Raw genomic sequence first — 14,747 nt, forward strand, 5'->3', positions numbered from 1 at the left:
TAAGCCAGATACAGCAGAGATTTGAAAGCAAATCTCCTGTTCCCCTGAGGGAGCAATCTGACACTAGACTATTGACTTTCTGGAGTGCCTGTCTTGGTCTGTTTCTTCATAGATAAAAAAACTGGGTTGAGATTGGCCCCAAGAGACATTTCATGACAAAGAAACTTGAGCACAAAGCACAAGCTGGAGAATATCGCTCTAATCCATTTGCCACTTCAGTCTCATTTACAACACCCAAAAGGGAAAGCATGGCACAAGCAAACCCAACCCATGACCAAGACATGGTGTGTCTTAGCTCAAGGAAAGCCCTCTAGAAATGCATTTATGCTGCTTCCAGGACCCCAACCAGCATCTCCAGATGGTGTTGTGGCACATGCCATCTTGGGGCAGGAACACTGCACCCCTCTTCTGGATAGTGCAGGTGTGCTTAGAAACTCACAAGCCAGGCTCTTCTTCTCTGACTTTCAGTTCCAGCCAGTTCAAATAATTCCCTTCTCAGTAGGAGTTTCTTGTGCCTGTGCACTGCATGAAAAGGCTAACTTGGCCATTGATGCTTCCAGATGGCTAAGTACTCAGAAAAACTGAAAACCTAAGTACCTCTGAAAGTACTACTACTGCTCTCAGCAAAATACCAACAATAGTTATGAGGCTGACAACTGCTTATGATCAGTAATACACCAGTTAAACACTTCTTGTACTTCAAAGGCTAACTTAGTTTCTTCTTACTGATGCCCTTCTTGTACAATAGCAAACCACGTCCTTCATGTTTCTTCTCCTCTGTCAGAAATGCCAGCCTCAGCAAGCAATTTCACTTTTTTTTTTCCATGCCACCTCTTCCTCCTGGAATGTCCTCTCTGAACACAGCTGTAAAACCACAATACTGTCAAGTACTTCAAGTCCCTCCTCAAGACCCATTCCTACAGTAATGTCAAATGTAAGCAATGATACGAGAACAGCTCACCAGATGGTCTACTGGGACTACAAACAAGCAACTCCTTGTCTTTGTCTCTATATGCCCATGAAAGTTCTCATCTTAAATTAGGTTGATGGGTCTACTACCATCCATCAGCTATTCCCATCTTTGGCACAGGAAGAAGTGCTGGAGTCATGGAAACTATTACAATCCTCAATCCTCAAAACAGCCATGAAGCTGCACTGGGATCTTGGGAGAAAATTTCTTCAGCTTCCTTTCTCCCCATTTGAGTTAAGTTCACTGCACTGGGACCAGAATCCATTTCTTTTGTCTGCCAAAGGGAAGCTACGAAACTGAGAATGTAAGGCTCATTTGGGCTGTGCTACAAAGGAATGCTACCAAGGAGAGGATTTTTTTCTTTCGAGGAGATAGTTGCATCACAAATCTGAATTCCACAGAATATAATTATCTGTGGCCTCAGGGTGACAGATGGAAGCTTTTTTCTGTGCTGATAAATACATGTGAACAGAAGCTATCAGATCTCTATTCATAATTAATGCCACAGTGGATGGAGTGGCCCATCTTGGAGACATACATTATTTATAAACTTGAAACTGACCCACTATAGAGCCTGTGAAGGCATGTATTCCTCAGCAGCTGATGTTCTGCTTCTACATTATGTCATAAGAAGTGTAGTCTCCTGGTAGCATTTAAGTGTTGCTGCAATTAAAATTTGCACCACGTAACAATGTTAGCAGAGTATTATTTTTCAGGGTATTTCTTATGCTACTATATCTTCTCTGCAGACAGAAGGACCAGCCAAAAGCCTATAGGTCTTAATGAAGCTATCCAAGGAGTCTGAGCGTCTTACAAAATCCCTGGATCAAACAGAAGAGAACAAACTCTCTTATACAGTCCTGTATACATAAAAACACAACAATTTTATTCTGAAGAAAATTGGCAATGTCCTTGATTGCAATGGGCAATTGGATCCCAGAGGGCAAAACAGCTCCAGAAGTGGTAAGAGCTCAGCAAAAATGGTCAAGTACCTTTAGTTTTGAAGGCAAAATTGCACAACTTGCATACGTAAGGCCGGACATCAGTGTGAGTGCGGATATGTTTTTTGAGCATGCTTGGCTTTTTGCAGCGAATGCCACATTCTTCACAAATGTACTTTCCTCGGCCACGACCTCTGACATAGACATAATCCTCATTTGATTTATACCTGTTGGAAGAGAGCAAGTATTTAAGTCATACAGACTCTAGGTCTCGTACATGTACAAACATCACTTCTATGCATCTGATCCTCATCATCAAAGCAAACTCACAGAAGTCCAAAGGAACTACTGAATTCTCACTCTGGAACTCATAAAGTATTTGGCTTTCAGTGAATGTACTGGTCCCAGTGTATTTAAACAATATGAGACCAACAGGTTGCAGCATGAGAACAGTATAAACACCTTGTCAGGAAACCAATGAAAAACCATTCCTGTAGACACAACTCCAAATATAAGCCTGCAGGTTGGATTTATTTCAGCTCACTGTAGTCTCGTACAGCACAGACATTTACCAACCAGCATTGTTTTGCAGCACGGTTCATTTAACTATTTTAGTGCATTTATCCCTTGGGATCAGATAAATCACATCCTGGAAATGCCTGTTTCTTCCCATTAAGTATAAAGGGAACGCAGATGACGAGCAAGGATGTATGCATTTACATCACAGACGCCTGACATTCCCAAAGATAAATCGTTCCCTAAAGAGACACTGAGTTGAGTTCACTCAGGTATGTGATGCTTTAGAAATAAAAGGGTAAACGTCACACGTGGATACTTTGAAGAAAGCTATTATGGGAATTTTTCTTAGCACAGACATAAGCTTTCCATGCTATTTTTGCTGATCACATAGTGTGTGGTTAGAAAATAAGTAAGATATGAAAATCTATGTAAAGCTGTACATTGCCTTTATTATTGTGCTAAATTGTTAATACTGAAATCTAAAAGAGTCCAGGGAATCTACTCAGGCTGTTCTGAGGTTTGAAGACTGCTGGGCATTCCTTTGGGGAAGAATTCCATCATCATTCATCCAAAGTAAAATCCAGGAAGTGCAAGAACTGAGAAATAATATTTTTTCTGCCCTCTGTCCTCCATTGCCCTCTTCCTGAGCAGAACAAAGTATTTTCAGTCACTCTGTGGATGCACAGCCCACAAAATATCGTTGCTACTGACATTCAGTACTTCAAATAAAAAAGGGACTGTGTGAAAGATTCTGTTAATATGATGATAACTCTACAAGAAAAAAGTGGCAATTTTTGGGTTACAGAGCTGAAACATTTTTCAAGTGTGCTTTTCTTAGATGAACACTTTCGCATATGTTTAGCTATATCACGGGCAATACAAATACTGAAGTTAATACCTTAGAAAAACATAAAACAGTGTCCTGTTCTCAAGTCCATCTTCTTATCTATTAAACACATCAGCTCATCTTTCAAATGTGGATGCCTACATTCAGGTTTTTTCATCTAATTTTCAGCAAAGTTGTCCTTCTCCTATTTCTTTTATTGTCCCTGGCAGCATGGGCAAAACTGCCATAGTCTAATGTAATTTAATATTTACTGATCTCTCTAGCAGGTTTTCTGTACAACATTTCTGGGATCTTGCTTGTCTGGCTGCCCCATTTCCCAGGTTCTCCTTCATACACATGCCAATGACTGCTAGTCATTTCTCTATCCACTGCTTCATCAACTAACTCCAGGCTTTCTCCCACAGACAAAAAAAAAAAATGCCCATTATTATTTGAAATACTGCCATTTTATCTTCTCTTCATCTCTCTTTACAGTCTGATTTTGCTGGGATGGAGTCTACCATATCACCCCTGATTGATACTGGTAAGATAAATGCTGTGCTATTACATGTGCTTTTCTGTTGCTCCATCTCTGCTCTTCTTCTGCTTGACCTCATTCCACTGGCTTCTGTCACCTGTCAGATCCCATTGGACACAAAGACAATGATAATACATGTGTCTCTTCATCATTCATATAGATGGTTTTTGGCCACAACTGACCTTGACTCTTTAAGTATGCTTCATCATAACAATGACTGTAAGAGAAATGACACACACAAACTTGACATTTAAAGACGGGCTGGTGCAACAACTAAAAGACCAGAAGTCTGAGTCTATCGAGATTACCTTTAAGACCCCAGGAATATTAGATCTTACTGCTAACTTGTGCCTCTCTCAAAGCTTTGAGTAATTTCCCCCTTCCTACTATGTAACGTGCACATAAGGACTTCAGTCACTGCCTCTCTGAGTTTGACTTGGATAGGACTCTTGAGTTAAAAGGCATCAACAAGTCTCAGAGTCCTGCAATTTCTACCCACAATGTTATTTTATTTGGGTTTTTCAATTTGAGTCTATTACTGATAGATATAAAAGAACGAACATAGCAAACTGTGAATTCTTGCTGTCGGCTGACAGTGTCATTAAGCTAGGTGTCAGACAGGCAGGCATGCTTGTCCTGTCCCTCCTTTCTTTGCACACCATTAGTAACTAGCTGTACTGCAGCAAGTACTGAGCTTTAAATGACTGCTTTTCTTTGAGGAATACTGCTTCACATCCCATCAGTCACATCTGCAGTCACAGATGATGGAAAGCAGATTTTGTGACTTGGATAATTTCACTTGAATCAAGCCACTTGCCAGTGGTAATAATGCAGTGGTAAGTTTCTTCCTTCCAAACTCCCTCTGCTATGATGCTTACAAAATGCTCTTGATGGGCTTTATGCAGCAAGGTGGTGATGTGCTCTGACATCTGGTTATACTGGCTGATGGTTGGACTTGATGATCTTAGAGCTCTTTTCCAACCATAACAACTCTATGATTCTATGATCTACTTTTTGCCTCAATTCTGATTCTGTTCCTTCAGCTTCTCACTCATCCCCAGCCTCAGCTGGTTTTTGCCCAGCTGCCATACAAATGCCCCACCCCACTGGCACAAGGCAACTCCAGAGCTGCAGTTCCCTGCCAGGTGGACAGGTGTTCCCACAAACCAGAAGCGGACAACCACAGATCTTTCTCAGCTAATTACCTTCTTCACAGCTGTGAAACAAAAGCAATCACAAAGCCTAAGGAAACCCGTTCCCCATGACAACCGAAAACCAAATATCCTGCTGAAACAAGATATGACCATCCACGCTTGTCTGTCCAGGGGAGAAAATGTGACACGAAGACAACAGACATTAGCTATATCGTTCATTGCACTATGTGCTGAGAGGAGATGAAGATGTGCTTGAAGAAAGAACAACAAAATAGCTCAATAAACAGCCAAGAACAAGCAAGCACAGAAACCCACCCATGTCAAAAACTAGCTTTCAGAATTCATAAACAACAACTCGAAGAGAAGGACAAATTCAATAATGAGGACAGAAAGCAATGCAAGACATGACAATAATATCTACAGTATTACATTGATTTAATAAATAGGCAAGTGAATGTCTAGAATGGAAAGAACGAATCTATTCTTCCACAAATAATTCTTGTAAAATGCAAAATAAAGTTACGATGCATGAGTAAAGAGTGAACCTACTAACACTGCATCATCTCATTTGCTGTAGTTTTGCAGGTAACATGTTTCTAATGAGGAAGCCCCAGTCTATTGCACAGACTTTGTTCTCCCCACTCCAGAAATTAATGTGCACATCAAGGTTTCTTATATTTTGTTTCACTCAAAGGGTATCTAAACATAGCCAAATATTACTAGGAGACATTTCTAGGTGAAGTGTGAATTATATGATTTTACTCAAATAGTTTCATAAACCTTACTGGTGTACAGGAAAACTTAAGGAAGTGCAAGTAACACACAAAATTTCCTAAAGAAAGTACTAGATAGTAGAGGCTTTTTATAGAGTGATCTGCTGCAGCTCACACTCATCTGAATCCTCCTTTAAGTTGCTTTTCTTAACACACTTTTACTTTTCTGACCTCTCATCATGAAGCTTACATCAAGGTAGACTGTCTTCAGCTGGGTCATCCAAATTCAGAAACGCTACATAGTGGAAAGCAGGAAAATTTTATACTTCAAAGTGGGTGTGAGTTGAAGCAACAGCTCTTTAAATTTCTTGTAAACTTAGGCTCACTGCTGAATTTGGGTCACTCTTGTAAAGCCAGCCTACTGGCTCAGGTACTAGGACAAGGTACAACTACAGAGAACAGACGGGACAAGGGTGTCTGGGCCAGCACACCTATAAAAATCTCCAGAATAACTTTTTCAGTCTTTCAGGCAAGATGTAGGCTATACTCCTTCAGTGTTGCATACTACAGAGAAATGGTAATGGTAACTTCATGGAGACTATTCAATCTCAGACAAAAACATGAAGTCAGTGAAGGACAACTGTAATTTTAAAGGGAACAAACCGACAGGAGAAGGAAATGGATGTATGAATTTCTCACACCTCCCTCCTGACCTATTTAGTTACCCCAATAAAACAGTGCTGTGAGACCATCTGAATTTGGTAAGACTGAAAAACACATCTTGTTTAGCCACCTGACTATGCAGTACCAAAAACTGGCAAACTAATTGCATTGTGTCAGAATTCTGTAAAAGAAACAAAACAGTATCTTCCATTTTAGAGTGAACAGCAGAGACAAACAAGTGTCTATTTAATTTTCTTTTCTTAACAAATTTCGTAAGCCTCAAAACAATGTTAATTGGCTTTCCCCTCTTTGTTATTTGTTTCTGTTATCACTTGAGTGATAGATTGCCACAGTAAAATTAAACATTATTTTATCAACCATACATGACAGATCTATGGATTAGGCTTAGATGCCATAGATTTCACTGGCATCTTATGTTTTATCTCCAAAATCCAACCTCGGTAAATAATACAATATTACAAGAATAAGACTAAGCATGCCTGGTCAATCCGTTTAACTGAGTGGAAGTACACAGTGCCTAAAAATGGAAAGACATCCTCATGGAAGTCACTAAATACAAAGAAATGGTACAGAAAATATCAAAATGGTAACAGTTCATCCATTTCCCTATGACTTAAAGAATTAAAGTAACAATTTTGAGTGAGTGCTCTCACACAGAATGGAAACAATTGTCTTAATAGCAAAGTAGAGCCCAAAGTGAGTATACAGGTACACTGCAGTGCATTTTAAGACTGACACAAAAAAGAAGAGACTTGGGAGCTACAAGACATGGCAGGAATACAGGAGACTGTTCACATCCTAATTCATTCATACTCATTTTCAAATGTCTTTAAAATGACAGGCTGAGCTTGAAATTTCCAGTTATATTTTCTTACCCTCCTTCAAAGATTTTAATTCGTATCGGCTCAGTTTGTTTGGATGTAATGTCTTTATCTCCATGAATGTCTCCTTTTACTCTTTCTTTTATAATATTCCCCACTACTTTCTTTTCAAGCTTGCTGCCAAACAAGAAGAATGGCTCGTGTTTCATCTGTAGAACAAAGTCAAGGAAGGGTGTTACTGCTGGAGCACATAATAAACACACACTTCATTTCAAATACTTTTAACATACCAGGTCAAAACCAAACTCTCATTTTGGTGCAACTCTATACGGTGAATTAATCTGTCCCATTTAATTTGACAGAGAATAAGAGAGGAGGCAACACGGACAAATTTTTACGAGAGTCTTGACAGAAAAGACAATACTTATCTTTCCTCAGAAAAAAAAAAATCATGGAAAATAGATATGGAAAGCCTCATAAGGTAATTTATTGCCATTACAGAATTTTCCCTGGCACCATTAGCAAATGCTTAATCTGCGAGGAAGAGTCAGTATGTAAAAGACATTAAATGGATCTGAAGATCCTTACTCAATTTTAGCTTAATCTTTTCTTACAAATGCATGTGGATGTTTGTGTCTGACACTGTTTAAATCAGGAAAAACCAAGGGCAAAATAAAAGGAGATAATGTATCAGGCTCTGGCACACATGAAAGGAGGGCTTTAAAAGCCTCACTTTTTACATCTGATTTTGAAAATGGAGACAGAGAGAGAGACAGCAGAAGCAGCAGAGCTTGCAGAAGGATAAACTGAGTCTCAAAAGTTGTTTTGGGAAGATGTCACTGGCTGATTTCCCAATGGGGAATCTTTTAAAAAAAAAAATCATTTAACTTGGATTTTATAGTTACTAGAAATTTCTCATATAAACATATATGAATTTAATTTTATTAAAATTTCTTATTTACCTGAGCAAACTGCTTCCATGCACTTGATGATGTCAGTTTACCAGCTCCAGGTCTGTGCATAGCAGCCAGGGTGTAGATCTCCGTGGTGGTTTTTTGCTTGGACCTCAGAAGTGCTAAAGTGGTCTTTGTACTTAGCCCAGATGGGTTTGGGTTACATGAACTTATACACCATGAAGCATAAACAGAAGCTTTGAGGGTTGGTTGCTGAGTGTAATTAGGTTTTGTATAGTTTAAGAAACACCAGCTCACAGTAGTCGTAGTACGCAGACTTGGGAACTGAAGGATCTGATGAAAATCTGCTACATCTGTCAGGAGAATGGTTGAGGCTGTGACTTTCCCAACAGTATTAGATGACATCTGGACTAACATCCCAAGAGGCAATTTTTGATGTTTCAGTTGGTCTTCTGTCTGAATTTCTCCTGGTGGCAATGAAGACCTCTGTGGACTCATGCTCATATCTGAGGCTGTTTCATCCACATCCAGCTCTTCTGGTGAGTCTCTTCCTTCAGATGGGCCACTGGACTTCTGTCCCGGTGATGTGGAATCAAAACTGGAAAGTTTCTCTCTGCTCGGTGGGAATGCATCAGCTCCTGCCATGCTGACAGGGGGGAAATCTTGAGATGATGAGGATGACAGCGATGAAGAGGATGACATGGATGGCAGACTTTCTTTTGGCTCAGTAGCACAGCTCTGCCTTACTAGTTGAGGCTTCTGCATTCTTGGAAAATCTTTCTTTATATCTGAGTTAGTTAACTCAACTGCACTTAGTTCCTCAACTATCTGCCCATACATTTTTTCTTCTTTGACTCGTTTCTGCTGCTTGGTCTCCATGAAGAGCTCCAAGCTGCTGGCAGGGGAAAGCATTCTTTTGCTTCCTCCCAAGGTGGAAGCCATGTCAGAAGTAGAAGGCAAACACAAAGGAATTGGTGGCTCCAGTCCAAGTGGAAGTGTCTGCGGCACTTTCCATAAAGGATATTTTTCTAGTCCTCCATGATGACCCAACATCTGAGCAATGTTAAATCCAATTCCTTGCATGGTTGCATTAGTTGCCAATGTTCTTTGAGAAACTGTCTCATCAACTTTACAAATTACAATTGCAGGACTGTTGCTCTGTCCAAGGATCTGGGAAATGCTTGTGTACATGACACTACCATATGATGGCACATGGGTTTGAATCCTAACAGGAACAACTGTTCCTGGCAAAGGCTGTACAGATCCATCACTTGGAGAGTCAAAATCTGTCTGAAGATGCTGCTCAGATGAGGTATCTGTTGGTTTAATGCTATGGTCTGACTGGTACTTAGCAAGAGTATTTTTTGAATAGGGCCCAGATGTTCCTGAGTAATGCTGGTATGCTTGCTCTTTAGCATGCACATAATCAGCTGCTTTCTTTCCAATAAGCTCTGGTGCATGTTCCAGGTGATAACTTGGAGGAACGTCTGTTTGGAAAGGCTGTTTGATATAAGATTTCTGCAGCTGTTGTACAAATTGATGCTGGAAGTGCAGAGGTTCTGTGCAGGACTGCCACAAGATAGGTTGCTGAGATGGTGGTAAGTGAACCATGCAGACAGCTGGATAGGGGAACTGAAACAAGGTGCTATGAATAGGAGGAAATGGGACCTTTTCCTGATGTGCAAATAGCTGCTGCTGCTCTGATGGATGTTTGTTAGGAATATAAGGTGCTTGTTGGATTAAGGGAGTCCTTAACATTTCCGGGCTGTCTGCAACAAGAGCCTGTTGCTGGGCAAGGTGGGATGAGCTATTACTAAGCTGGGCACAAGAGCCAATAGCCTGTTTTCCAGAGTCATCTACCTGAATGGGCTGAAGTACAGAGGAAGGGGAGTGATGCCAGGCAAGCTGGGAAGAGCGAAGACCAACCTGTGAATGTTCCATCTGCTCCTGCTTTATACTTTGTTCTGTGCTCTGATCAGTCTGGGAAATCTCTGGAAAACCACTGAAGGAAGCTTGGCGAACCAAGAAGCATTTCTTTCTTTCTCGGGATGGAGACAATGCCACAGTAGGTGTTCCAGCTGAAGAGGCATGAGACAGGTTCCCATAGTCAAAGGATTTACTTCGGATCTCTGGGATTTCAGCAGCATGAGGACAGGGCATCTGTTCAGATGAGCAGCGTCTCATTTCCCTCTGATGGTGATGCCCAGGGACGGAAAGTGAGTAAGCACCTGCTGGAACTGTTAAAAACTCAGACTGTTTTCCAAATTCATCTTGTTTGGGAGGTGTGATGAACTTCACATTCTCTTCTCTTTCAAAGGACATTGAAAAACTCGAACTGTGAGACAAATTACTTTCTTGGCTAGGGCTACGAGAGAGGCTTGTACCTGTAGACTCAAAGCTAGATTCTCCAGAGGAGTGCTCCATGTCAGCCAGTCTTAAACGCTTCTTTTTGGGTGGTAGCTTTTCAGCTGGAAGTTGAGAAAGGGTTTCACTTCTCTGGGGCCACTGGAATTCTTCAGCAGGTCTCTCCTGCTCTTTACTCTGCACTTCTTTATCTTTTTCAGGCTTATCTGGCTCCTCTGTGACACGAATTTCAGGTACCTGTATGTTGTGCTGGCGAACCAACCTGGGTTGCATATGACATGGCTGAGGCTGCTGGGATGGGGATGGCTTACCGGTGTCAACATTTTCCATTTGTGGAGCTCGGTCTGGGCTCATCGGGGACTCACAGATCTCGCTCTCACATGTTTCAGATGGTGAATAGATCTTTTCCTGCTGACATGCAATATGTTCTGTAGATTCAGACCTTTCAAATGAGTTTGGCCTACTCAATGAATTTGTGTGCTGAATGACAGAGATGACATTTCCAGGGGGCCTTCTAACCAGTGATTCTGCAGTCTTTTCTTGCTCTGCAGTTAGGGTTGAGTCTTCCAGAGAAGCTGCTGGACTTCCAGACTGCAAGTAAGGCCTGCACATTTCAAAACGCTCCACATGGCAATGGGGAGCATTGTCCAAGCCTTGAAGGGCAAATCCACTTCTTGGCACTTCCTGAATTTGGGATTTGGGATCCAAGTCCAAAGGTTGAATTCCTCCAGGGGTGCCAGTTGTACTGCTGCAAATCATAGGACTGTCTTCCTCATCTCCAACACTCTCCTCTTTCCTGCGCTTCCTGTTTTCAAAAGTTGTTCCAAGCATGGATGGCACTGACTGAGATTGTCCAAGTGGATCAATAAAAAACTCTCCCCCCTTGTTCATCCCACCTAAGGATGGCGAGTCTCTGTAGTTCTGTTTCTGAGCTTCAAATTCTTCCCACTTTCTGTAGTGCTTTCCACTGGCATCATAGTCATAAAAGGTCTTGTCTCCTTTCTTCTCTTTCAAGGATGGTCCTTTGTCACCTGCTGTCTGTCTGCTGGAAGCAATAATGATATTTTTCCCTGGTCTTCCATGATAGTCTGAATCTGAGTGTCCTTCCTGCACAGATGGCAGTTCAAAGGCACCCTGCCTTCTCAACATCCTTTGGTGGGATATCCCCACTGTCCCAGGATAAAATACATCATCAGAGCCAGTCATCTTCTCATCAAATGAATGGCTTCCTCTCAGAGATGGGGGAATACTTAGGCTGTTTGCAGAAGAGGTTGGCATGGAGTTACTTCTGATAAGAGGAGAGGAATCTACTGGGGGCTCTAGAAGGACAGGCACATCACCCTGCTGATTGACTTGGTACAAGTTGGATTCACTTTTGATGGATGATGTGGTCTGGGATTGTCTACATTCTGTATTGCTGCCTGGATAAACTTGTGTAGATTGAATAGAGCTCAAATTACTGGAGTCAATGAGTTCCTCTTTATTTGGAGTCAGGTGAGAAATATGTTCCTCAAGCATCTTGATATCTAATCTGTTATTTAAAAGAGGTGATGGGTCTGTTTTGCCCTTTCTACCCATTAAACTGTGTTCCTGATTTGTTGTGGCTACAGTTAGTGCTGTCCTCTGATTAATCCTATAGAACTTCCCAAAAATTATCTCTTCGTAAGACTTTGCATTAGTATTTGGTGGGCTAATTTGCTGCTCAGCACTTTCTGAGCGGGAAAAATAGCCAGAGTCAGTGCTTCCTTTACTGTGGGGGCTCAGGAGGTTTAATGACTGTTCAGAATCTTGTCCTTTCTTCTCTGACAGTCTTAGTGCAAGTCGCTGTTTAACTGTATGAGAGTCATCAGACTTGGTACTTAAGGATGGGGTTTGCAACATATCAGAGCTAATATATGGTGAACTCTCACTCGGTAACTGGATCCCACTTTTAGGGATAATCAAAATGGGGACTTTCATCGGCCCCACCAAGGACTCGTCCATGGAGGAGTGAAAACCACTCCTGCTAGCAATGTCCAGTGGGAGCTGCGAGATGGGGCTCAGTTTGTCAGATGCTTCCACTAGGAGTGAGGTCTCCTCATCAGTGTCTGTGCTCTGCTCACCATCTGAATGAATTTCAGCTTCCACATCGATGTAACTGGCATCAAGGTCCAATTTAGAGACTGCTGACTCTGTGAAAGGTACCAATCCTGCCTTAATTGCATGGGCATGTGACTTCCGGTGTTTGTAAAGGTTGCTTTTTGTCTTGAAGGAGAAACCACAAGGAACACAAGGGTATGGTCGCTCACCAGTATGAGACCTAATATGCTTTTTAAGTACACTAGGTTTGGCACAGGCCCGATTACAGTAAGGACAAATATACTTGCCAGGCTTTTTGGGTTTGTGCTCTTTTTTGTGAGCATCTTCTGATTGTTCTAAAGATTTCTGCGAATATTGGCTGTATGCAGGGTTCAAACTTGAAATCTTCTTCCTGGAGAAACTTCCACTATGGCTATGCATATGAAAAGGAAACAAGTCCTCTGAGGCAACTGATTGCAAATGGCTAGGAAACTGCCATGGAGGGCCTTCCAAGCTCTGATGTGGCTTTATGTTGTGCAAGAAGCCTTGTGGCAACGAATGCTGTGGAAAGGAAAGTGAATGTTGACATGAGTAAGGGCTTGGACAATGCTGAGGATATTGCTTCTCTGTGACTTGCTGTGCAGCTTCACTTGATGATACCAGTTTCCCAGAACTAAAAAGTTGTGCTGATGCTGTGTTTCCTATTTGCTCGTGATCTATTTGTGGTTGCCGCTGTACTTCTTGACTGCCGAAAGTGCTCATCTTAATAACAGCTGAATGTTCTTGCCTCCATCTACTTGGTACTTTAGCAGTTTCTCCAGACCTTGAGGTAGCTTTTTGCCCTATAGCTGTGTCCCCAGAGTCCATTTTGTTACACAAGGTCTTAAGTGCTAGTTCACTTGAAAGCTGTGCAGACACATGAAGTGTGCCCAAAGCTGTGCTTTTTAAAGTTTTGTTGCTCCCATTTTTCCAGGGCTGTTGCAAGTTCACAGACTTTTCTTTCTCTTTGGAACTTTCCACGCAGTAGTCTATAGGCATTAGATTTGTGTCTGTACACTAATGAGAGTATTATACAGTTCTGTTCATGGCATGAACTCTCCTAAACAGTTTATTATACATTTGCAAAGACCTGTTATAGCATTTGGACATGTTCCATTGTTATTAAATAATGAGATGCAGAATGATCCAGAGATACTTATGATCTCCTAGAGCAAAGTTCTCTTCATCTCTTCCATGGTGACACAGCTATCTGTACAGAAATATAAAATAAAAAAAAAAAACAAACAAACCCACACACACCAGTTAGTACAGCCATACTAAACAACACTTTCAGTGCAGTCAGTTGCACTTCTATTTAGCCTTACATGGAAATTACTGAGGGACTTAAGCAAAGGTAACTACATTTCACAAAACTCTCTTTTGTGAGCAGACACAGTAAAGACTGGCTCCAGAGACTGCACACAAGCATAATCACTACCCAACAGCAGCTCTAGAATAGAAAATAGAGACCTACACTTTCCAAATTAAACAGTAGCTTTGGAAGGCTTTCAGGGGACAGTTTAAAGGCTTTGTATCAGAAAGTCCACCACATACTTTCAAAGCTCTTTCAGCAATCACTGCTGAAAATAGAAGCCTAACACTGTGGGTGGGAATTACCTTATCCAGTATTACTCACCTACAGCTCAGACATGCACTTTAGTCACCTGGCCTTCCTCTAAAGTCAAAGGAGGTTGATCAGAGAAGAAATCTTTCCATATCATGATAGGTGCTTCTGACACAGAGGCTGTCTATGCTCATGGCTCTCCACTATGGAGATGCTTGTTTCTCACAGTCCACTAGGCAGAGTTCCTTGGGGTATATACCAAATATTGCTAAAAAATTACTGAAGTGAGGTACTTCTTACCTTAGATCATCTAACTGTTTTTATAAGAAGGTGGTGTTCCCCATTCTAAGCTACTTTTAAACAGTTAAAAAAGAGACATCAAAGAGGCATTTCAAACACAGCACTACTGGTACTTTTCCCCAACTCCATCTTCCAATCACTACGTTAAATTTTAGTGAGAAAGTCTTGCTGGGAGTAAAGAATGTATTAGAGACTGTGTTTATGTGACTTTAGCATTTTAGATTTCACTGATGAAACAATTCCATCCAGGTCTACATGCATTTTTAATGCTTAAATGCAATAGGTTTCCACAGGTCTATTATGAAGACCAAAAGCTCAGAGGTATGATTTTCATAGAAAAGT

The 14,747-nt window shown here is 41.3% G+C and overlaps 1 protein-coding gene across 5 annotated transcripts in view; it reads right to left on the reverse strand.

Moving 5' to 3' along the window:
- The window catches only part of HIVEP2 (HIVEP zinc finger 2), a 106,123-nt gene that overhangs the window by 11,407 nt on the left and 79,969 nt on the right, over window positions 1-14,747 (reverse strand). For all 5 annotated transcript variants that reach the window (XM_010399982.3, XM_010400027.3, XM_010399990.3 and 2 more), the window contains 3 exons: window positions 8,129-13,751; window positions 7,221-7,375; window positions 1,963-2,138 (listed from right to left, as the gene is read on the reverse strand). In XM_010399982.3, the coding sequence (XP_010398284.1) occupies window positions 1,963-2,138; window positions 7,221-7,375; window positions 8,129-13,540 (5,743 nt within the window). In that variant the 5' untranslated portion in view covers window positions 13,541-13,751. The remainder of the gene's footprint in view (window positions 1-1,962; window positions 2,139-7,220; window positions 7,376-8,128; window positions 13,752-14,747) is intronic.

Source organism: Corvus cornix, chromosome 3, assembly GCF_000738735.6.
Source record: "Corvus cornix cornix isolate S_Up_H32 chromosome 3, ASM73873v5, whole genome shotgun sequence".
NCBI classification, from domain to species: Eukaryota; Metazoa; Chordata; class Aves; order Passeriformes; family Corvidae; genus Corvus; species Corvus cornix.